Source organism: Lutra lutra, chromosome 15 (assembly GCF_902655055.1).
Source record: "Lutra lutra chromosome 15, mLutLut1.2, whole genome shotgun sequence".
Taxonomy (NCBI): Eukaryota; Metazoa; Chordata; class Mammalia; order Carnivora; family Mustelidae; genus Lutra; species Lutra lutra.
The window spans coordinates 67178091-67202697 of NC_062292.1; the positions used below are offsets into that span (position 1 = coordinate 67178091).

Sequence of the window (24607 nt, forward strand, 5' to 3'; positions counted from 1 at the left end):
TGAGTCTAAACTCACTCCAAAATTTAAGGTTTATTCTTATGAGGTATAGAGTTTTAAATGCTTTTTTTTTCTTTGTATATGAAAAAGATCAGGATTTTCACAGTTTCTTACAGTTACTGACTACAAGTATCACTGTCCTCCCTTCATGTAAAATCTAAATGCTGTTCCTGATTAATCAAGACACAGCCTAGTAAATTGTGGTATACGCAACCCATGGCTGATATTTCGAAATGAAACCACAGTTTCGGGGCCAGGAACTGAAGCATCCATTTCAGTGGCTCAAACACAAAAATGAAAAATAGTACTTGACTTATTTAAACTATTTACGTCTTTGGAAGTTGATTGTAACATGACGTGTGTTTGGGCATCTTATTTCATGTCAAGAATGCAAAATTTCACTTGATGATTAAAATCCACTCATTCAACAAAACTGATGCCAGAAACAAGGGAACAGGATAGGACTTCAACTTCCCCTCAGGTCTTGGTCAACCAATAATGTTCAAGTTCCCCCACTTGTGTAAACCACTCTTGTTGGTTGAAAACTGTATCAGTCCCAGTTCCTGGCCCTAAAAGAGTCATAGTGACACTGTTCACAGCGTGCCGGGTTCTGGGCCAAGAGCTCTGCAGCATCACTGCCCTCGTATATACTTTGATACCAGCATCCTCCCGACACGGTTATCACCTTCACCTCCTTTGTCCCAGTGCTGAGAGTGGGCCCCAAGGATGCTGATTGGCTACTTGACCAAGGTCACATGAACAAATAGGGGCAGGGCCAGGATTTGCATCCAGAAGCATCTCATCTCAGCCTTCCTGAGACAACTGAGGGCCGCTGAGACAGGGCAGAGAGGTCAGAGGGCTGGGTGACGAAGGGCCAGATGCCACCTTGACACCCTGTATGTCCCCAGAGCGCCTGATGTCTATGGCTGCTGTGGCTCTTACCACATTGTATAAGTCTTGAAAAAAATGTAGTTTATTCATCTTACTATGCTTCTCAGGTCCTGGACATTGCCTGCAACATAATCAATGTTCATATAAGCCCTCGTTAGAGAAAGAAGCTAGGGCAGGTGCGCAGAAGCACGTTGTTCTATTACAGCAATACCGACCACTCATAACTCATCCTCTGATGTCTTCCACTCACAGAAAGATCAAGGGTCATTTACTCATGGGTATCTCAAGGGTGAGGATGACGGTGACGGTGACAGTGACAGTGACCACTTTCCACCCTTGCCCATGCTCATCACTGTGTCCCAGAATGCTTCCTTCTCAAGTCAGGTGTCACTTCCACTGAAAAAGCTCTCCTGGGTCTCCAGAATTGGGTTAGACTTCCCTCCTATTGAGCTATCAGAGCACTTCCCACTCTGTAGCTCACTCCCTCTTCTGCCTGCCCCACCAGAGTGAAAGTGTACGGAGTCTTGCTTACCACTGCACTCCCAGCTCCCAGCCTGGGCATATCATACCATCCTAGAATCCCTGTGCATGTGTCGAAATGTTCCTCTAACAGATTTTAGATTCTAGAACACTAAGTCAAAAATGTTACAGTCCATTCTCTAGGAAGAGCGAGATGGGGCTATAATTCATTCTGCACGCTACCTCCTAATCAGATCAAAGTCGGTCGCTTCCTCCGAGACAAATGAGTCAAGATATTTTCATATACATCAGACAGGCAATGAACTGTCTTGTGGTTCATCGCATATGGACGGTCGGCTGCATGTGGTCCAGCAGAGGCCTGAGTGTTCAGAGGAGAGTCTTTCTGCACGGTAAGAGAACCTCTTGGGGTGCCTTGGTGGCTCAGACTGTTGGGTGTCTGCCTTTGGCTCAGGTCATGATCCCAAGGGTACTGGGATCGAGGCCCACATTGGGCTCCCTGCTTGGCAGAAAGCCTGCTTCACCCTCTCCCATTCCCCCTGCTTGTGTTCCCTCTTTCACTGTCAAATAAATAAATAAAATCTGAAAGAAAGGAGGAAGGAACAAAAGAAAGAAAGAAAGAAAGAAGAAAGAGAAAGAAAGAAGGAAAGGAAAAAGGAAGAAAGAAAGAAAAAGAAAGAAAGAAAGAGAAAGAAGGAAAGGAAAAAGAAAGAAAGGAAGGAAGGAAGGAAGGAAGGAAGGAAGAAAGAAAGAGGAGAGGGAGCGAGGCAGGAAGGAGAAAGGAAGGAAAGAAAGAAGGAAAGAAAACTCCTCCAGCTCTGGCGTGATTCAGGTTCACCCTTGGATTATGTGAATCTCAGCAGGACTGCAGTTTTGCCTGGTATCTGGAAGCAGAGAGAAGGTGTTGCGTCGTCTTTGGGAGAAAGTGGCTGGAATTTCTGAAAATACGGTAACTAAAGCTTTAGGAAGCTTTTCACACCAAGAAGTCAGAGCAGTACTTCTGTTAAATAGTGACTTTTGTCACCGGGAGTCTCAGACATCGGGTGCCATGATGCCGGTATTTTAAGAAAGAGTCTTCTACTTCCCTTTTCACTTCATGACTGCTGTGAGCTGTTCTCTGAAGCACCTGCTGCGCTGGCTGCGGGCCCGAGACGGGCCCCTGTGCGCGCTGCCGCTCCTCGGGATCCCGGGGCACGCTCCCATGCTCCTGTGGGCGTCTCTGCTCGTCCTGGGTAAGTGCTGGAGGGGAAGCCTCTGCTCCGGGAGGAGACGGGGCCAATCCATGAGCAAACGCCATCCCGGCGGGCTGTGGCACAAATGGGTTACGCTCTTATTTCAGAACCACAGGGAATGAGCAAAGGGGAAGATATGGAGGGCCTGGGAGACTTGATTTCCAAAAGCACATCCGTCGCTTGTTTCTAACGGCCCACAACAATGTCCTCCTACTCCAGAAGTGGGTTTATTTTTCCATGTAAAAAAATCTACAGTTAGGGGCCGCCTGGCCGGCTCAGTCGGTAGAGCATTTGACTCTTGATCTCAGGGTTGTGAGTGTGAGCCCCACGTTGGGTGTCGAGATGACTTAAAAATAGAATCTTTAAAAAAAAATCTACAGTTAGGTTTTGTCATTCCCCTAATCACAGATCATGAAGGCTGAAGGATGTGCGGAATCTGTGTGAGTATCCTGATCGTGAGCTGACGTAGGATTGAGCTTCTGCTGGGGATGGTCATTCCTTCTCTGTAGCCCACGATCATGTCTGCTCCAATAACTGCAGAAAGCATGAGCAGAGCAGAAATAAGGTGGTTTCCTTTGGATCATTTCCCCTGCTTCTGTACCGGTTTTCAATCTTTGCCTAAGTAAGGCACAGGTTTCCTAGTAGCTCCAATGAGGGAAACAAAGACCTGTCAGCCAGTAGTACACTACATAGTTATGAAGTGTGTCTGTCTTATGCCCAGCGGCACGTCCAGACCCGAAACTAAAGGAAGAGTTATTAGTGTGGCTGCGCATCATGGGGACTCGGTGAAAAGTGAATGAAGGGGGATGCCGGGCCCAGGGCAGTGCTGGGCAGTGGGAGGACACAGGGACACAGAGGACAATCTCTGCCCCCAAAAGCCGACCTTCTGGTGAGGAAATCGAAGATTTCCTGCAAAGATTTGTGCAAACACAAATGCAAGAGCGTTTGACTTGAAAACCCACGCAAAAATATTACACTGTGGGTCGAGATAATGTGTGATAATTATTCATTCTTGCTGATGGTAATTAATAATTAATTGCTGAGCCCTGGCTTTACCAGACACTCTTCTAAGAGCATCGCATGTATTGATCTGCCCAATCATCTAATAATCAATGAGCTGGAACTGCTATAAATCCCATTTTGCAGATAAGGGAGCCAAGGCACAGAGATAGTCTTTTGCCTGAAGCTCCGTGCAGTGGCCAGGTCGGGACGCAGACCCACCTGTGACACCAGGACCGCGCTGCTAGCCCCCATCCCACGCTGCATGTCTGATTGCCAGTCCCGGAGAGCTGTGATCACGGTGTTCTTAGGCTAGAGCAGAGTGAGGGCACCGCAGCCCTGAGGCATCCAAGAACACTTCATGGAGGAGGTGGCTTTCCTCGGGGTGTGAGGGCTTGGGTATGACTTGGCTTTTCCTGGTACTGAAGGAGACTGACATTCCAGGCAGGGAGACGGTGAAGCCAAGGGGCAGCAGCAGCCACAGCATGGTCGGGTCTTGACAGACAGTGACAGTGGCCATCAACGGAAGACTTACTAATTCAACTCATTGAAATAAGACTACAAGGTCACTTTTATGGTCCCTGTGTGACAGATGAGGAGAGGGAGGCTGGGGAGCCTTCCACAGCTTGCCCAGTACCACGCCACTCAGCTTCAAGCCTCGGTGGCCCTGGCTTCTCCAGGGGTGGAGCTGGGCCCTCCTCTCCCACCCTCGGATGGAGTGGGGCGGGCAGTGGGCTCTCTGGGTGGGAGGGCTCAGCTCTGTGCTTTGTGCTGACCGTGGCCCTCACCTCTCTTGCAGCGCCAGTCATTGGAGAGCTCGGTAAGTAGGTCCCCTTTTCCTTTCTTTTGTTTCTAGATATTCTAGTGACCATTTCTGGAAGGAATGCTGGTAAGGGGGGCTTGGTCCCCGTGTCCTTGTCCTGAGGACTTTGGGCAGGGCAGTGTCACCCTGTCCTGCAACCCGGACCCTCGAGCCAAACCCGCCATTGTGTCGGGTGAAACTGGGGGCCTGGGACGCAGGACACAGAGGTCAAGGACGGGTGTGCCCCCACCTGATGTGGGGTGCTGGCCAACCTGACCGAGAACACAGACCCTGGAGGGACACTGGGAATAGGCTGAGACCCCAGTGCGGTCGGAGCGGGGGGCCCAGGGCACAAAGAGCTCTGCTCCTCCACCCTCCCTGGCCCAACCCGGCATGGCCACAACTGCACTCAACCACCCGACACTCCAACACGCTGTGTAGACATTTTCCTGCGAAGAGCTCAGATTATGATGCCTCTGAGCGCCCGTCCTCCGGTCATCAAGGACCCAAGCCTTCCTGGGCCAGCAGAAGGGTCTCCAGGTGTTGTGGTCTTCCCTGAAAATCCCTTCAAGAGCACCGAGTTCATCCTGGGGGCTGCTTGCTGTCGTCCGGCCCCAACCAGCAGGTGCGCACGCCCTCCCCTGCAGCTCCGGGCTCTGCAGTCCCCTGCTCAGTGCTGTGGACGCAGACCCTCCCACACATCGCTGCCCAACTGGGAAGAGACTGTGACTTGACAGGACTTTGCTAAAAGCTCCAGGATGGAGAAACAAAATACAGGAAGTGTCTTAGAGCAGCTGCCAGACGTGCTTCCGCTGGAGATCACTGACCCCATCCCAGCCTCACTGACGAGGCCCGGACGAGAGGAGCCGTCCGTCCTGCAGCACCCAGCAGGCCAGTGGGGACTGGTGAGGAAGCAGGCGGCTCCCCTCAGCAGACGTTTCCCTTCTCTCGGGCATGAGATCTGCTGCCCGGTCCCCATGTCGCATCCCGGAGGCTTCCTGAGAACACAGACAGTGGGGATTTCTCTTCTCTCCAGGAGAAACACGACCCCTGCTCACTGGGAACACGGGATCATCTTAAAATCCTCTGAAAAAGGAAAGGTCCGCAGAGACCCAGGAACGTCTGTGTGACCAGACAGAGCCCGAGCTGCTTCGTCTAAAACTGGCGCTCGGCTTCCTCTACGGTGTCTGCCTCCTCCACAGGGAGGCACTTCCTTTACATTCGGGTGTGACTGAAAGACCGAGTCGGGCATTCTTTTTTTTTTTTTTTTTAATCATTTTTTTTTTAATTTTCAGCGTAACAGTATTCATTGTTTTTGTTCCACACCCAGTGCTCCATGCAGTCCGTGCCCTCTCCAATACCCACCACCCGGTTCCCCCAACCTCCCACCCCCGCCCCTTCAAAACCCTCAGATTGTTTTTCAGAGTCCACAGTCCCTCATGGTTCACCTCCCCTTCCAAAGCCGAGTCGGGCATTCTTGTGGACAAAGGCAAGACAACTCCAGGTCTCAAGCTTTAAAAACAGGCACCGTCTGTCAGTCCTTACACGCAGGCAGTCCTCCTTATCCGAGCGTCAAGGTACTGAAGACGGAACCCACTTCAGGGGATTCCACTTAAAATTTTATGGTGAATTACATACCCCCATAATTGAGATTTTAGTTTCGAAAAACAAAATAATGCACATGGAAATCATCTGGCTTATTTTCTGCTTCGCAGAATTTAGATTACCACAGGCAATTTGCAGAACAAATTGAATCGAATATTGATTTTTCAGATGTGGGAGCTGCTGCGACTGCAGCTATCCTGACGGCTCAGGGAGCAAAGCTGGGGGGAGGGAGGCAACTAAAACTGTAAGAGAGCCCCCCCCAACCCTGTCCTGACCTTGACCTTGCTTTGCTCCCTTCCGGCAGGGGTGAAACCTCCCACAGCACCGCACTCCCAGCCCCTCTGGCTCTAGTCCCCTGACACCCCCTTACCCAGAACTGGATCCCGTGGCCGCTAACTGCTCCCAGCGTCCTGCCTCTCACAAGAGTCCGGGAGGACACGTTCCAGTCCCCTTCCCTGCACAGCAGCGCCCGCCTGGTCAGCCCAGCAACACGAGGCTCTTGCAGCCGGCGGACGGCAGCAACAGGGGGAAGGGCTGCGAGAGCCTGTTTCCAACAGGGAGGAACATCTCAGGGAAGAGCAACGTCTCTTTCCTCTTAGTTTATCACCAGGGCCGGCCAGTGAAACAGCCAACTGCTGTGCGAACCACGAGGCCTCCTTCTCAGACTCTGTCTCTTCCTTCCTCCCAGCTGCAGCCAAACCCGTGATTTCCCTCCATCCCCCATGGACCACCGTCTTCAGAGGAGAGACAGTGACTCTGACTTGCAATGCGTCACGCATCCACGCAGCAGAGAACATGAAATGGTACCGGTGGTTCCTCGGGGCAGCAGTGCTACGTGACACCCCAGGAAACACCCTCAAGGCCCGGGTCTCTGGAATGTACAGGTGCCAGACCCGGGGCTCACTCCTAAGTGACAGTGTCAGCTTGATCTTTTCTTCAGGTGAGCAAGAGGGTGGGTTAGTTCAAACGATAGAAGTGGTTCTGACGCCTCCTAGTCCCCTGGAGTTGGCGAGACGAAGTCCTTCCTGCGGCTCTAACCCTTGACCCCTGCCAGCTTCGTGTCCTAGAGTTCCTCGTGTCTACAGGTGTTTTTCGAACTTCTGTTGACGTTAGAGTGTCATCGTCTGATGGCCATCCGCGGACCTCCCTGTGCATTTACACAGCGGAGGAAGGACTTCATTTTAGGGGATTCAAAACAGAAGCCACCTTAGCGCCGGCCCTCCAGAGACGCACAGCCCCCTGCAGGAGAAACGACACGGACATGAGCTTACTGAGCACCAAGCAAGTGTGAAAAGTGGCGTAGGACAAGAGTTCGGAGGAGGGAGTCTCCACCTCAGGCCTCTGTCCCCACCTGTTCTCGAGCCTGTCCCTTCTCTACTCCCACTTTTCGCCTCAGGGGCTCCACTCTCTTCCTCTGCTCTCATGTCCTGCTTTGCCTACTTCACAGAGAATGGTTGGGACCACTGCACAGCCCTGCTCCGGGGAAGAGGCCGTCCCTCAGTCACCACAGACAGAGGGGCCAGAACGGGCCTGTCACGCAGAGCTGAAGAGCAGGAGGATGTCCTCACGGGACCCCATTCCCCATCCCTCACCCCTGGATCTGTGTCTGAGAATGAGCCTGCTGCCTGGCGAGCCCCAGAGTGCGGTGACCCTTCCTAGTCTGTTTCCTCTGCGGTGACTCTCGCTCTGGGACCCTGGGAGCAGGCTGGTGGCAATCCTTAACTGTATTCAGCTATGTCGGAGTGTCACTCACATCCCACCCAGCTCTCCGTCCCCACGTTAGAATCCTCATACGATGAATCTATCCTTGAGTAGGAAGCAGGGGTCGAGCTGGAGTGTTTGGGGCTTATTTAAGAAACAGGTCATGAGGATTGGGAAGAAACGAGTGAGCCTGGGCCGGAGCCTAAATCCTGTGGAAGAGAAAAGAAAGCCAGTCGTGCCTCGTGAGCCGAGCTGCACGGAGGAAGGGGGTGTCCCTGAGTGACAGCTGCTGGTCTCTGTGCTTTCCAGAACGGCTCGTCCTTCAGGCTCCGGCCTCTGTGTTTGAAGGTGACACGCTCGTTCTGCGATGCCGAGTGAGGCAGGGAGAGAAACTGGGCACTGTGACGTACAGCTGGAACAGGAAAGTTGTCTCCTCCTCTCCGGAAGCCCGAGACCTTGTGATACCACAAGCAAGTCTGAATAACAGTGGCTTTTATGGATGCTCTGGATTTCTGCAGGGAAATCGTTACCCATATAGGTCAAGTGCCAGATATGTTAACATTCAAGGTACGCCCTTCGTCTCATGTAGGTTGCTGAGTCATGTCAGGGCGGGGAGGGCCTGATGGGGGATCCGTACGTTAGCGCCCCAACTCCGGATAAGGACAGCCATAGGTCCTCCAGCAGACACAGCGGGGTCAATGCACTGGGAGCTGCTGAAGGACAATGGGATAGCGGGGTCAACGAGTCTCTGTCTTGCCGTGTGCCTGTCTGAAGTTTCCTAGAACCAAGCAGCCAAGCCTGCCCATCCCGGAGCTCTAAGTGCCGCATCCTGAGAACTTGGTTTCCCTCTTCTCTCCAGAACTATTTCCACAACCAAAGCTGGAAGTCATACCCCCCCAGCCCATGGAGGGTGGCTCTGTAAACCTGAGCTGTCGGACGCAGCTGCCCCTCGAGCGGTCGGACGCTCTGCTGTCCTTCATCTTCTTCAGGGACCATGGGGTCATGTTATCGAACTGGAGCAGGTCTCCGGAACTCCAGATCACAGTCGTCTGGAGGGAGGACTCGGGGTCGTATTGGTGTGAGGCCTCGGAAGCCATCTCCGGCATCCGCAAACGCAGCCACCCCCTGCAGGTCCGTGTGCACGGTGAGTGTCCAAGTGGCAGAGAGCCAGGGCTGTGGCACCCTCCCCTGCGGCTCCCCATGGCCCTGGGCAGGGAGGGACCACCCAGCACGGATGGATTTGGTCATCCTGATGGACGCAGGCTGACCCTGGAGTCAGGTACGATAATAGAATTACAGGGCTCGTTTCCACCACTATCTGCCTAAAAACTCAGACTTCCTTTGGAACTCCAGCACCTCGAAATCATAGAGGTGGTTCGTGAAGTTAGATTCGAGAGTTAGGGAAAACAAACAAAACCAAGAAATAAGGTGCCCTGAGCTGACACATTCTAGAAGGCCAGATCTTGGGGCAAACCATTGAGGAGATAAGCCTCAGCCTCTTCCTCATCAACAGCAGCAAATGATGGGCGTGCCAGCCAAGTGCGACGCACAAGAGAAGGATGCACAGGTAAACGTAAATATGGTAAGTATCGTCTTGTCTCAGGGACCAAGCATGACTCCTGGAAATGGGTGTGATCCAGCCCGGCTCCAGGGGGACCACTCTCTCGGCTACCTGTCCCTGCAGACAATCCAGACAGCCAGGCAGGACCTCAGACAAAACTCAAAGGCTTCTCCAGGGGTAGCCAGGTTTTCTCTCCAGTGGCCTCGTGTGAACTATTAAATCTGGTGATGTTCTAGCTCGGAACTCCACATTCTACGGGCTACAGAGCCCCATCCAACATGCCAGCCCTGCCCTCCCCCCACAGACCCTCCCTGGCCCTCTCATGTTCACACGGGTGTCCCGGCGGCCCTTACCTGCCTTCAGCCGCCCTCTTGTGCTCACATAGATGTCCCGGTGGCCCTCACCTGCCCTCACCTGTCCTCTCGTGTTCACACAGGTGTCCCAGTGTCTGCCGTGCTCCTGGAGACCCAGCCCCAGGGGGGCCACGTGCTTGCAGGGGAGCGTCTGGTCCTCGTCTGCTCTGTGGCTGAAGGCACAGGGGACACCACGTTCTCCTGGCACAGAGAGGACACGGGGGAGCGTCTGGGGAGCACGCGTCAGCGTTCCCAGAGAGCAGAGCTGGAGATCCCTGCTGTCGTGGGGAGTCACACGGGGCGGTACTACTGCACAGCAGACAATGGCCATGGCCTTGCCTGCAGCAGGGCCCTGAACGTCACCGTCACAGGTAAGGCTGAGTCTCCATGGGCTTTGTTCAGAACGGTCAGCGCTCTCAGGTTAGGGGTGGGCACGGCCAGCCCTCCTGGTGGTTCTCCTCTTTCTGGCTCCATTTTGCCAATTTCCGTGGTGACAGGTAGTTTGTTTCTTTCTTTCTTTCTTTCCTTCTTCCTTTCTTTCTTTCTTTCTTCTTCTTCTTTTTTTTTTTTTTGTTAAGTATTTCCTGTTTATTTACTGGAGGCTTTACATATATCATCTCAGCTAAACTTAGAACCTAACAGAACACATATGATCCACATTTTGTTATTGAGACAGTGCGACAGGCAGTTTCTAAACACAAATACTAACACTCGGGTCGTGGTGAGGTTTTCCAGGGATGGAGTGCTGGCCAGGAGCCTTTTTGCGGGCTGGAGACGATGGTACGTGTGTGCACTCTGCTGCATCACGGGTTGGTGTCCAAGAGCAGCATTAGCTGGTTAACGGGCCCTCAGGGTCCTCGCCTCTCCGTGAGTCATCACAGCACGTCCACCGTCCCGGCAAACCCGACACAGCCGGCCACAGACCCTGCTTCATCTGTTCTACAGGCCTGACAGCCTCAGGGCCCGACCCCTCACAGGCTGAGAAGCCAACGGGCAGAGCCCAGTCACCTGCGCTGAGGGGACAAGGCTTCCGCTAGGTCCCACAGTTCTGGCCTCTGCTTTCCCCTACTCTGTCCCCAGGAAGCCACACAAGCCAGGCTCCCATGCAGCCCTCGTGTCCCTATTGACCTTCAGTCCCCTCTCCGTCAGGCTCGGTCACACCCCTGCCCTCCAATAGCACTTTCACGGAGGGGCTCCTGGAAAGTGAACTCCTCCAGAGAGTCACCCCACTCACTCCCTCCACTTCTACCCCCTCTCGCCCTGTCAGCACCGGCCTTGCCTCCTGCCACCAAAGTCGCTCAGGTGAAGGTCTACTGTCCTCCACGTTGCTGAAGTCAGTGGTAACTCGGTTTCCCTGTCTCCAGTTTGGACGCAGCTGGCCCTCCCTTCCTTCTTGGACCACATTCCTCCCTGACTTCTCAGACGTGGCTCGCTCTTGGTCCTTTGCCCATCTGTCAGACCTTCCTACCAGGCTCCCTCATGAGGTCCTCCCTGGATCTCCAGCTCTGGACCAGGGGCACGCGGGTCTCTGTCCTCAGACCTCCCCATCTGTGCCCACTGTCTGCATCGTGCCATCCTGTCTACTGACCTCAAATGCACGTTTGACTTCTGTATACTTACGATTCCCGACTCCACCTACAGCCCAGACCTCTAGCCTGAGCTCAAACCCGCACAACCAAGCACTTAAAACAAGTGCCCGCCGGGAGTGGCTAAGCGCCATTGCAAACGAGACTCATCCAGAAACACAGTCTTGGTGTTCGCGGCAATCCGATCCCGTGTGACGCAGCCCCTGGGTAAACGAACCCCGCCCCCCCTGCTCAGGCCAAAGCTCTGGGCTTCGTTCTTGACTTTCCTTCTTACTTTGTCTTCCACGTCAAAGCCGCTGCCAGTCCTGCTGGCTCTACCTTCAGGACACAGCACGGAGGTGACTGATTCCTCCCACTTCCTCGGCCACCGCCTGACCCAAGCCCCTGGGCTCCTTCCTGGGTCACTGCGTCACCATAGCTGTCCACAGTCTACTCCCAGTGCAGCATCAGAAGGAACCTCTAAGTCACGTTGCTTTTCTGCACGAAATCCTCTCTTGGCTTCCTGCCGGCTCCAGAGGGACAGCCATCATCCTCAGTGGCCCCCGAGGTCCTGCTCTCCATCCACCCTCCCCTTCTCTCCTCCGCTCTGGTCACCATGACCTCCTGTCTCCTCCTCAAGCCTTCCAGTCATGGTCCCACCTCAGGGCCTTTGCACTTCTCTTCCATAATATTCTCATGCTCACCACTCATCTCCCTCAAGGTTCTACTCCCCTTTTTAGGGAGACCTTTCCAAACCACCTGTGTAACACAGGAGCCCTTCACCTTGACACCCCTTCCCCAGAACCCCCTGGATTCTTCCTCGAAGCACTTATCCCTGGCCTCCATGCCATGTCTCTGTCCCTCCCACTCCCCCCATACTCGCCTCACGAAGGCAAGTCTTTATTTTGACCACTATTGTATCCCCGGTGGCTGGACTAGGGCTTACCCCATATGTGGCATTCAGTAAATATGTACAGAGTAAGCGATTTTACACACCTCATTTTAGAAACCAGAGTATCAATCCCAGAAGACCAGGATATCAGTATCTCCATTCTAAGAAAAGGAGCACAAAGCCCAGAAAGATTTGGTATCGTTCACAAGGTCACAAAGAGCACACCTCCAGGCAATCATTTAGCTCGGAGAGACAGAGGGCATCGTCAGTCCTCCAAAGAAGTGGTGCACAGGCAAGTCCCGCGGTCCATCCACCACACTGAACAGGCAGAGGACGGTGTTGTGTCTGTGAGCACTGAGCCCTGACGGAACTGTGACCCTGAACTGTCGGGACAGCAGCTGTGGGAAGGGGTGTTACACGGGCAGCCCAGCTGCTCTGCCCTTTTCCCCTCAGCTCCCTCGAGGCAAGTCCTGTGACCAGGGGGACCTCCCCGGGTAGGTCTTCCCACCAGCGGATACCACGGGACTGTCTGCCTCTCAATCTGGAAATTTCTCAGTGAACAGTGAGAGTGTCTGAGATTCCCAGCACAGACGGGCAGAGATGGGGCCTCGTGTCATATGGATGGCCTTTCAGGAGGGAGAAGAGCCACAGAGAGACCAGCTGCTGAGGGCCACCACCACCACCACCAAGACGTGCTGGCCTGGAAACCCAGAGGGGCTCTGACAAGGGGAGACCTGTTACTCCAGAAAGCCTCTTGTACTGAAAGATGTCCTCGGGGACCCCAAGGCTGCACTCCCTGAAGAGGGCAGTGAGGAACCTGTTGGAAATGCACACGTGTGTGAAGGAGTTCACCTTCCCTTTGGATGTAAGGTCAGTAGAACGCATCGACCCCCCATGCTCTGGGTGGCCAGCCGGCGGCTCACACATGTCACTGGGCCAGCTTGCATGACCCTGCAAGGCAGATGTCATCCTCTGTTAAGGAAGCAGATGATCTCAGAGATGAAGCAGATGCCAAGGATTCGGGGGACATATGGCAGAGCGGGAATTTCTCACCAGATCTTTTTCATTCGTGGACCTTATGCAAAATCTCTGTGCTCAGAAACGGGAGAATTTCTAGCAGCAGAGAAAGTCTGCAGTTGCTGGGAGCACCCGGCTAAGGGGGGCTGTCTTAGCTCATGCGGTTTTAACAACAGAAATTCATTTCTCATAGCCCTGGAGGCCGGAAGTCTGGTCAGGGTGCCAGTGCGGTCAGGTTCTGGGGGGAACCCTCTTCCTTGCAGACAGCTGCCTTCCTGGAGCAGGTGTGAGAGGGGTGAGATAGAGAGAGAGAAAGACAGAAAGAGAGAGGTGTCTGTGGGGTCCCTTCCTGTAAGGACCCTAATCCCTTCAGTGAATATGGGGGGGCACTCTCTTCCAGATAATGATTTCACTTTCTTCAAATACATCCCCAGAAGAGAGATTGCCGGATCATATTTTTAACTTTGTGGGGAACCTCCATCCTGTTTTCCACAGTGGCTCACCAGCCTACGTTCCCACCAACGGGGCGCGAAGGGCTCCTTTTTCCATGTCCTCACCAACACTTGTTACTTCTTGTCATTCTGATAAGGGTCATTCTCACAGATGTGAGCCGATATCTCACTGTGGCTTAGGCTTGTGTTTCCCTGATGACCGGTGACATAGAGCCCCTGGTCATGTGCCCATTGGCCACTCACACATCTTCTTTGGAAATCTTTGCTTCTGTTTTCATCAGCCATATTGGTCTGTACTTCTCTCGTGGTGTCCTTATCTGACCTTGGTGTCAGGGTGACGCTGGCCTCAAAAAATTAGTTTGGAAGTGTTCACTTCTCTTCAGTTTTGTGGAAGACTCAGTGTTAACTCTTGTTTAAGTGTTTGGAAGAACCCACCAGTGACACCATGTGGCCTGGGCTTTCTTTGGCGGGAGGGTTTGTCATTGAGTCAATCTCCTGCTCATCACTGGTCTGTCTGACCTTGGCTGACTCTGTTTTCTGCACACGTGGTTGCCCCACCAGGCAACCCAGCAGGGGAAAGTTGCTCTCTAGGACACAGCAGCCCAGCTGCTCTGTCCGCGGATCTCTCCCCTGGTTTGGCTGCCATGGTGGGGAGGCTGGGCTCACGACCCCCATGAGCTACTGCCTGCAGGCGGAACCACTCATAGGTCAGGCTGGGTTTGTTGATTTTGTCAGGAAGGGAAACATGGAGACAGAAATGTCACCGACAGCCAGTGGCCCTGTGTACCAAGTGCTTACTTTGTGGCAGGAATCACAGGTGCAGAACACCATGCCATAACGGCAAAATCGCCAGTGGTAGCGTCGTTCTGATCCATGGATGTTGTCTGTGTAAGTCTGTGGCATTGGCATCTGAAGTCTGAATTGGGTTTACCTGGGGACCAAGGATCTGCATGCAAAGCACCTCTACCCCCACCCTCTGACCCTCTATTCGTGTTTGCTCTTCCACAAATGTATTTATGCGTTTATTATCTGTCTCCCCTCTGGACTATAAACCCCTGGAGGGCAGGGACCCCACTGTCCTCTTCACTGCTCTGTCCTCAAGGCCTGGCACCTGGCAGGACTCTGTAGATGTCTGCTCAGTGAATGAAGGAATCTGCCAAAAGAAGTCTTTTGAATGAGAAGATAGGAGAACGGACCCAACAGAAAGTCAGAAGCCTCACCAGCATCTCTCATCCCCTCTGGGGCTTCTATGAGGATGGAGACCATGCTGTTTCCCTGAGGGGTCCCACTGTGGTCTTGTTTTTTTTGTAAAGATTTTATTTATTTATTTGACAGAGAGAAATCACAAGCAGGCAGAGAGGCAGGCAGAGAGAGAGGAGGAAGCAGGCTCCCCACTGAGCAGAAAACCCGATTCGGGGCTTGAACCCAGGACCTGGGATCATGACCTGAGCCGAAGGCAGCGGCTTAACCCACTGAGCCACCCAGGCGCCCCCCCACTGTGGTCTTGTAATGGTGCTGCTGGTTCCCTGAGGGCCCAGTAGGCAGTGCCGGTCCTACGTGAGGGGCTGACACACTAGCATCATATCATATCTTCCCAGGTGTCCTGGGGAAATTCCCAAGAGGCCAGATTACTAGAAAATGGGACATACAGAGAAAGAGAGGAATTTCCCTTAAACGCTAATTCTGAACTGATGTCGGTGGATCGGTGGAGGGAGCTGGCTACATTCTCCTCCTCTGGCATGGTCCCCCACCCTCAGCCTACACCCCCTACCAGAGCACAGAGTCCTGTCCTGCTGCTCAGGCCCAGGCCAGGCTGCCCAGACCAGAAGGTGGCCTCCTGTGTGCACCAGCCCTGGCTTTTCCTCGTCTGTTAGACTCCTCCCTCCCGGGCTCAGGACCCCAGCTGTGCTGAGGAAAGGTGCCAGGGCATCACGGCCCTTTCCCCTGGGGCTGACACAGGCTCTTGCCCCCAGGGACTCCAGGAAACAGAAGTGGTCTTATTGCTGCGAAAGCCACTGGGGTTCTGCTCAGCATCCTTCTCCTGGCAGTGGTCCTGTGGACCTACGCCCAGCGCCATCGGAACTCAGGTGTGTGTTCTCCCTTACCCTCTGCTGGAGGCCATGCCCTATCCCCACCAGGCACCTGGGTCCCCAGCACGGCCCCCAGTCTCCCCCTACGCACCCCCGACCCCACAGACCTATGCCCTTCACAGAGCTGTGCGGAGCAGATGCCGCGGTGGAGGGCGGCTTGCACTAGCTGGGTTCGCTAAGGAAGGAAGCACCATTTTTTATGTTAAGTTTCAAAAACCTAATCCGAGCAGTTTCCCTGGGTGGGTTTTTGGCTCCTACAGATGGGTCAACTACAACACTGCCACCCATCCTACACCCTTCACGAATGGGCAGTCAGTATGTCACAGGGCTCTGAGAGCGGGAGCTGGTTACCCCGTAGCCTTCCTCCTCCTTGGAGACCTCCCGGCACCAAAGCCTGAACCCTCCACCCCGTGTCCCCAAGGGCCAGCCCGACAGCTCCTCCCCTACCTGGGGGAGAGTCGCACTCCCACAGGCTTCTCGCCTGGGCCGCGCTCAGACTAGTTTCAGGGGCCAGAGGCCTCGTGTGGGTGACGCACACAGATGCTGTTCGGGCTCTAGAACAATTGCCCACACCCCCAACTCTGTTTCTTGGTTTTAATCAATTCGGTTCAACCCATCCTGTGGTTCTCAGCACCGCCCCTGTGCCCGGAGTGGGCTGCTTTGAAGACAAGCCTTCTCCGAGGGCCGGAGTGGGAGCAGGAGCCCGAGCCTGCTCTGGGCGTGACCACCGAGGCTCCCCAAAGTCCTCCTGCAGCCCTCCCGGCTCTGTGTGCCGGACTGTACCTATTCAGGGCTTCTTGGGGTCGTCCATCATCACAGCCCTGAACCTTAATCAAGTCTCCAGCATGTCTGACCCAGGAGTGTGTAGCCCTGTCCCCAGTCAGTTATGCATTTTGTTCCATCCTTTTCCACATCGTTTTCCTAAAAATCCATGACTGGGTGCATGTTTGAATTGACTTTTTCTTTTTTTTTTTTTTCTGTTTTGGTTTTTTTTTTTTTTTTTAAAGATTTTATGTATTTATCTGACAGACAGAGATCACAAGCAGGCAGAGGGGCAGGCAGAGAGAGAGGGGGAAGCAGGCTCCCCGCTGAGCAGAGAGCCGATCCCAGGACCCTGGGGTCATGACCTGAGCCAAAGGCAGATGTTTTAACCCACTGAGCCACCCAGGCGCCTTCTTGTTTTTTGGGGTTTTTTGGTTTAATTTTATTTTATTTTTTCGGTGTTCCAAGATTCATTGTTTATGCACCACACCCAGTGCTCCATGCAGTCCACACCCTCCATAATACCCATCTCCAGGCCCTCCCAACCGCCACCCCCACCCCTCCAAAACCCTCCCTTTGTCTCTCAGAGGCCCCAGTCTCTCCTGCTTCCTGAATTGACTTTTTCTGCCTCCTTTCTAAGGCCGGTCCCCTGCGAACTGCCTGAGAACGAGCTCCCTCTGCTGACACAAACGTGCCTTTGCTTTGTTTTGCAGGACATGGTTTTCCCGGAAACTCAGCCAGGTGAGGCCTCAGCCTTCCGGGTCTTCCAGGAACAGAATATGCAGAACTGTGGGTTCACACAGTTAGGTCAAGCCGTGTCTCTCTGTCCCTCTGGCTACATGCCCGCATTTTCACATCCCTGGAAATGACCAAAATCACAACTTCTAGAACTTTCTGACGGCTCCTATCATGGTCTGTGAGATGCTTCTCACTAAGCTGTCAGAGAGTGGCCAGCCTTGTTCCCCGGCGGCCGGCCCTTACCGTGGTCCTTGGGTCATTCTCAAAAGAACAGTCTGGCCCTATATGGACCTGCTGAAGGTCCAGTTAAAGCATTCCTGCTCCCGGTCCCCTGCCATGGGCTGACCCCTCCCTTCCTGTTCCCCCCGCCCCACTATGCCCCTTCCTCTCTGTGTCCCTGGTCCCCTGCTTTCTGCTGATGTGCTCCCGTGCCCCCTCCTCTCTGGTCATCCCACTGCCGTCCCCATATGCTGTGCCAGGGGTGATCATGCGTCTCCCTGTCTCGCAGGAGCCCTCCCGCCACAGGCCCGGAAGAGGCACCCCAGGCCGGGTGCCCTGCCCCAGGGGAGCTGCCATGGTCATATGACAAAGGTAAGGAGTCCGGTAGGGAAGCCGTCCTGCTGGAGCCAGGGAGAGGTAAAGACCTGGAGGCCTGGTGGAGGCCTGGTGTCCTATGGTATCCCAAACCCAGACCCGCAGGAAGCCGCCGCCTCACTCCGCATCCAAGAAGCATGCAGAGGAGCGTAGGAGGAGACAGGCAGCGCTTACCTCTGACAGGGGTGGCCTGGAAAGTGCTGTTTGTCCCTTGCAGTGCACGCCGGAGAGGGAGACTTGGTGTACTCCGAGATCCAGTTTATGCAGCTGGGACAGGAAGGGGCCGGTAAGTCCTGGGGAAGATTCCGGCTGCGGACTCTGTTGCTTCATTCAACACGTGCTGGGTGCTGAGCACTGCGGAACGTACACTGAGTCGATCAACAAACAAGGCAGATAAAACCCCCTACAGTGGTGCTTAGAGTCTAAAGAGAGAAAAAAAGACACTAAAAAATACAGCATGTATCTTTGCTGATGATCAGAGCAAAAACTGAACATCTCCCATCATCGTGAAAATGTATGTATGAATTTTTTCCCCTTTTTTAAGATTTATTTATTTATTTGAGAGAGAAAGCATGCACAAGCCAGTGAGGGCAGGGGAAGAGGGAGAAGCAGAGTCCCTGCGGAGCAGGGAGCCTGACGCAGGGCTCCATCCCAGGACCCCAGAATCATGACCTGAGCTAAAGGCAGAGGTTAACCGACTCAGCCACCCAGGCGCCCCTGAAAATGTCTTTTAAATGATGAATTAAGTAATCAAGTGATGAGGTTTATGAGCCCCCTACTATGTGGTGAGGACATTTACAGAGACGTGTTCCCACTACTATGTGTATTTATACGTATTTACAGAGACGTGTTCCCACAATGTACGTATACATAGACAAATGCTCAGTGAGTCTATACAAACAACCCTGTGTAATCGATATCCTGGACACGTAAGACCTGGTACAAATCACAAAAATGGTGTTTCCCACCATTTCTTGAAACTTGACTCTGTGGGAGATCTTCCCGGCCACGTCAGATGAACATTTTGGCCACACAGGCTTTTCAACACATTCTCCAATCTCTCAGGCGACGGACAGCAGGTGGGCACTGTGTGGCACAGTCACCATTCAGCAGCCAGAACACTCAGCCCTCCACTGGTTCAGGCAAATTTCAGGATGGGAGCTGGCAGGGGCAGGAGGGCAGGATGGAGCTGGCTTCTCTGTTTCTGGGGCTGGCCACCCCTCACTGGCCTGGAGGGCACTGGGGACCTGAGCAGGGAAGGACACGTTCAGCTGGTGCTTGGGAGCTGGCATCCACCTGTCTGTCCGGCAGGTGCAGAAGTGGGCCCTCCCCAGGAGGTGTGTGCACACTCTCTTCTGAGGTTCCCTGCTGGATGCTCCTTCCCGTAGCTCCTTTGGCACCGTTGGACATCTCCAATCCCTGCAGCTGTTTGTGACCCTTTAGTGTCCTCACACCCCAGCACTCACATCCAGCTTCCTACCACTGGAGTCCCCTAGTACCCATCAGCCCTACTGGACAGGGCTTCCTTGGATACACTCTCGTCTGTCCAAGCTGAACCCCATCTATCCCTGGGAACACCTGGGAATTCAGGTCCCTGCTGCTCCAGCAACGTCCTGGTAATCCCACCAGCTGCATGTCCGCGCTCTCATCCTTCTAGACTGGTGGATCTCAAGTATTTTTACTGTCAGGCAGTGGGAACATGCACACACACCAGTACTAACGCATCACTGAGACACAAGCTTTATAATCATACTGTGATGCACTCGAGTTCCTCTGCTACTCAAATTTATTGTTTTAACTAGGTTTATTGAGGTATAACCTGCATACAAAGTATAATTCACTAATTTTAGACGCACAATTTGATTAATGCTAACCAACGTATCCAGGCCCAGACCCACCACCATCTTCAAGACCTGGGGCATTTCCAGCACCCCAGAAAGTCCCTTCCTGCTCCTTTGCAGATAACTTTTCCAGCTCCGCGCTGACCACCACTGACCCTCTTTCTGTCCCTAGAGTTTTGCTTCTCTACAATTTCCTGTAAATAGAATCATATGTAATGTAGTCCCTTTGTCTAGCTTCTGTCCCCTAACAGAACGCTCTGCCCCTCATCCATGTACTTGCATATCGTAAGTAGCTCACCACTTTCTCTGACATGGAAAAAGGCTGTACCTATTTAATATATAAAAATGAGTGATGTAGGGAGAAGCGTACACCAGTGAACCCATCAGCGTCATCAAGGCCACAAGCATATGTATCTTCTCTTAGAGTTTTCTTCCACCCACATTATTAGTCTTATTATGTGTGTGCATGTTAAAACACTTAACGTAAGATTTACCCTCTTAGCGCATTGCAAGTGTGCGATCCAGGGTCATCAGCTAGAGGCATGATGCTGTGTGGAGTTGTCCATCTTGCGTGACTCAACTTTTTGCCTTGTGGCCATCACTTCCGCTGCCCCTCCCCACAGCCCTTGGGCACCACTGTTCTACTGTCTTTTTCTATGAGCTTCCCTATTTTAGATCGCACATGTGAAGTGAGGACATACGGTATTTTCCTTTCTGTGCCTGGATTATTTTACTTTGCACAGCAACTTCCAGGTCCATCCCTGTTGTCAAAATGTCAGGATTTCCTTCCTTTTTAAGGCTGAATCGTGCTCTACTATGGGTGTGTGTGTGTGTGTGTATGACCTATTCTTTATTCATCTGTTAATGGACACCTAGGTTCTTCCCATTTCTTGACTACATGACCAATGTGGCAGGAAACATGGGGTCCAGACATCTCTTCAAGACCCCGACTTCAGTTCTGTGCGTGTATACGCAGAAGTGGGGTTGCTGGATCATGTAGTAGTTCTCTTCTTAGTTTTTTGAAGACCCTCCATATGGTTCTCTACAGTGATGGCACTGCCTTACAGCCCCACCAACGGTACAGGAGGGCTCCCTTTTCTTCACATCCTTACCAGCACTTGCCATCCGTGCCTTTTTAATGCCGCCATCTTAACAGGTGTAAGGCCACATCTCATGGTGGTCTTGTCTGTATCTCCCTAACGATAAGTGATGTTGAGCACCTTTTCATTATCTGTTGGCCGTCTGTATGTCCTTGGAGAAATGACTGTTCTTTGCCCATTTTTTAAATTAAGTTAGTAGTAATATTTTGGCTATTGAGTTGTGTGAATTCCGTATGCATTTTGGATATTAACCCCTTATCAGATATGTGGCTTCTCTCTCTCCCATTTCATAGGTTGCTTTTCCAACGATGGCACCTCACTTGGGAATTTAAAATCCCCAGTATCTTTGTGTCTCGTAGAAATTTCAATTGTAACCTGATCTTGAACTTCTTTTACAAATGATGTCAAACATCATTGCTCCCAATGATCACAAATCCTGAAAAAGGCAAAGCTAAGACCAGGTCTTCTGTCTTGCTGTATTTGGTGCTCCCAGAGCCCATCACAGTATCTGACCCACACAGATCACCAGCTTTGTCTGTCACTCTGCTTTCTCACGCCATCCCCACTAACCTTTGGAATGGTAGAATTAGAGCTGCCTCCAAGTTGTTTCTGTTGACTGACGGCATCTCGCGAAGCCAGCCCGGCTACTTGCTGTTCTCCACCCTCTTCCTTTGACGTACTTGTCAGAACACCACAGAAGCTAAACCTAAGCACCCCGTGGCAGGACTAGTTGTCGTTCATGAACTTTACGTATTAATGATCTGTAGCGAGATATCTTCCCCAGTTCCTTGAGGTTTGCATGAAGCCCCTAAAATAGCATGCAAAGTCCACATACATGACTATTATCCCGGGAAGTGAGTACATAGCTTCTATCACATCATTTAAAATATCTATAACCCTGAAAGTTCAACGGAAAGAATATGATGATAAAGAGAGGAGCCTCAATTGTCCCAGAGGCTTTTTTTTTTTTTTTGGTCTCTGTCTCCATAAATCACTACATGGCTCTGATACTTTCATCCTCTTCCCTGAGACTCTTAATTTCTAACATGTAGGATCCTCCAAATCCCTCCTGCTAGCCTCCCCTCTCACTGCAGCTTTGCCTCTAGAAAACCGCAGAAAGTAAGAACTAGAACCCTGTAATGTGAGACAGAGTTCTCCCATGGGCACACATGTGAAGGCTCTCATGGGGACGTGCCGAGCCATCACGGGGGTGCTCTGAGGCTGGAGTGGGATGGAGGTGCTGTATGTTAAGAGAGGCAAAAGTTAAAACAGAGTGACATTCCGTGGCGACATCTGGTAAAGGAAGGGAACAAGGTTTCTTGGTGTGGTGGTAAGGAGGGACCTCACGGATCAATGGAGCTTATAAAGAACTTACAGAAGTCTGGACCAAGAAATGGTAAAACAGAAATCACGTGTGTCATAGGACATGTTGGGGGTTGGGGTGCGGGAAACATAACCATGAATGGAAAAGTTTCAGTGGCTCCAGTCTCTGGAGGAAAGCTCTCAGGCTGTTCTGAATGGGTCATAGTGCCCATAGTTCAGTGAGACCATTTCCCCCCACAGCCCGCACCTCCAGAACATCTCTAGACAAGGTGAGTATCAGTCCCTGACTGTGTTCTGTCCCTCTGCTACCTCCAGCCCCATCCCCCCTCTCTCTTTCCAGTTCTTCCTCTATTTCCTTTTCACCCCAGCATGACTTGGTTGTCTACTCTGCCGTGAAGACACGACTCCCAGAGGACTCAGCTGGAAAGCTCAGGTCTCAGGATGAAGACGCCGTGGAAAGTTATGAGAACGTCCAATTCGCATGACTTGTCCCTGATCCAAAGCCCAGCTCAAGGCCGTCCTGGGCCCCTGGAGTGACAAGCTGGTCCCAGTGTGGTAGTTCTTCTTGCCCATGCGCATTCACATCCGAAACTCCCAAGTTCACCTGCTCTGAAGTGGTCATGGGGCGGCCACCGAGAGACTTGCTCAAGTGACCAGAGTCCACGGGTTAGCCAAAATCCCACACACCTGCTCTGAGCCTAACCTGATATGTTCTTCAGGGTCAGATTTAGGGGAAAGGATGAAGGGGGGGAAAGTACTCCTATTGAAAACCAGAAGCACAAATTTTGGTGAATTGGAATTTGCACGTCGACGCAACTGAGTGACTCAGGTCTCTGCTCAACATGTCTCCAACAGCTGTCCCACTGGAGACCATCTGATCAGTCGGTTTAACTCTGAGAGGTACCTGGGTCCTTCCCAGACAGTGCCCAGAGCCACCCCTCCTGCTACACCGTTTACACTGCCAGGCTTCAGGCTTGCAGACAAAAGGATCCCCACCAGTGCTTTACAGGGACAGGAATTTAAGCAGGATATTAAGTACTTTACAAAATCATCTGAAGAGCCACAGAAGCAGCCTCTAAGTGGAGCTTCCAAAAGCAAAAGGCAACTAGGTCTGTGTTATTTCAGACAAAGATTTTTTTTTTAAGAAAATTTTTTTTTTGAACTTTAAATTTTATTTTTTATAAACATATATTTTTATCCCCAGGGGTACAGGTCTGCGAATCGCCAGGTTTACACACTTCACATCACTCACCATAGCACATACCCTCCCCAATATCCATAACCCCACCCCCCCTCTCCCAACCCCCCTCCCCCCATCAACCCTCAGTTTGTTTTGTGAGATTAAGAGTCACTTATGGTTTGTCTCCCTCCCAATCCCATCTTGTTTCATTCATTCTTCTCCTACCCCCTTAACCCCCTCAGACAAAGATTTTTAACGTTAGAGAAAAGAAATTTGAGAAATTAAATTAAAAAGTTAATAGCCATACAAATCTAAATTTGAGTTGGAAGTAGCAGCATGAGCTGATGTGAAACCCTGCTTTAAAAAAAAAAAAGATATTTATTCCCTAAGTCTGTCCACTGAAAAGGCGTGGAAATAATTAGCAATACGACAGCAGTGAGCACCTTTCCAGGGACTGTAGTCTCCAAATGCTATTTCCCCACCATTAAATAGCTGATGTGGGACAAAATCATTCTCCCAATAAATGAAGAAGGAATAAAAGAAACAGAAAACCACTATCTTGCCCAGATATTTCACGGGACACCTACTGATTAGATTATCATTAAAACAGCCTAATATTCTGTGCCTCTTGATGGAAGTATTCAATGTCACCTACAAAGTATTCCTGCCCAAAATATCAGAACTGGATCCCATCAAGCTTCTAGATCAAACCGCCAGCTCACAGGAACTACATGAATCTACAGCACCGCACCGTGAGACGGCACCATGAGCGCAGTCAACGAAACCCACACTGGAAACATCTACAGGACACAGGAGCAGGTTTCTCCAACAAATAAATGATGGGTGGGTGGGGGGAGGAAGGAGAGAGGGAGGGGCTACAGGGAGGGAGGGAGAGATGAGGGAGGGAGAGGAAGGAGGGAGAAAGGGAGGAAGGACAAAGGGAGGAAGGAGGGAGGGAAAAAGAGGGAGGGAGAGGAAGGAGGGAGGAAGGATGGAGAAAGGAGGGAGAGAGGAAGAAAGGGAGGTAGGAAGAAAGGAGGGAAGGAGCGAGGGAGGGCGGGAGGAGGGAGGGAGGGTGGGGGAGGAAGCGAAGGGGGAAGGAAATCCTACAAGCTCAGTGATACTTGACACACATCAACCAAAGGGACCGCCAGCCTCCCTTGCATCCTGACTCAAACCAAGTTAAGAAAAATACCACTTAGGAAATTCTAAAGGAAATTTGTATACTAATGTTAAGAAATTAGTGTACGTTTCAGATGCCTTTTATTTCTTTTTGTTGTCTGATTGCTGAGGCTAGGACTTCTAGTACTATGTTGCACAGCAGTGTTGATAGTGGACATCCCTGCCGTGCTCCTGACCTTAGGGGAAAAGCTTTCAGTTGTTCCCCATTGAGAATGATATTTGCTGTGGGGTTTTCATAGATGGTTTTGATGGT

The 24607-nt window shown here is 52.0% G+C and overlaps 1 protein-coding gene across 5 annotated transcripts; it reads left to right on the forward strand.

Annotated features, from left to right (window-relative positions):
• Positions 1-2143: 2143 nt before the first annotated feature.
• FCRL4 (Fc receptor like 4) lies at positions 2144-23123 on the forward strand. Of its 5 annotated transcripts, none has more exons than XR_007123012.1 (12): positions 2144-2597; positions 4396-4416; positions 6692-6943; positions 8014-8271; positions 8564-8848; positions 9702-9989; positions 15518-15631; positions 17110-17137; positions 17643-17725; positions 17946-18242; positions 22233-22261; positions 22361-22459. XR_007123012.1 is itself a non-coding variant. In XM_047704589.1 (12 exons), exons 1-12 carry the CDS (start codon positions 2462-2464, stop codon positions 22475-22477), a joined length of 1680 nt encoding a protein of 559 aa, XP_047560545.1. In that variant the 5' UTR covers positions 2144-2461; the 3' UTR covers positions 22478-23123. The 5 variants fall into 5 exon arrangements, 4 of the variants coding, with proteins under 4 accessions (XP_047560545.1, XP_047560548.1, XP_047560546.1 ...); XM_047704589.1 differs by having other exon boundaries at positions 17946-18014; positions 22361-23123; XM_047704592.1 differs by having other exon boundaries at positions 17946-18014; positions 22391-23123.
• Positions 23124-24607: the final 1484 nt, after the last annotated feature.

Coding starts and splice junctions, on each gene's coding strand:
- FCRL4 (XM_047704589.1), top strand. CDS start 2,462: ATGACTGCTGTGAGCTGTTCTCTGAAGCACCTGCTGCGCTGGCTGCGG. Junction 6,944..8,013: donor CAGCTTGATCTTTTCTTCAG/GTGAGCAAGAGG, acceptor TGTGCTTTCCAG/AACGGCTCGTCCTTCAGGCT. Junction 8,849..9,701: donor CCTGCAGGTCCGTGTGCACG/GTGAGTGTCCAA, acceptor GTGTTCACACAG/GTGTCCCAGTGTCTGCCGTG.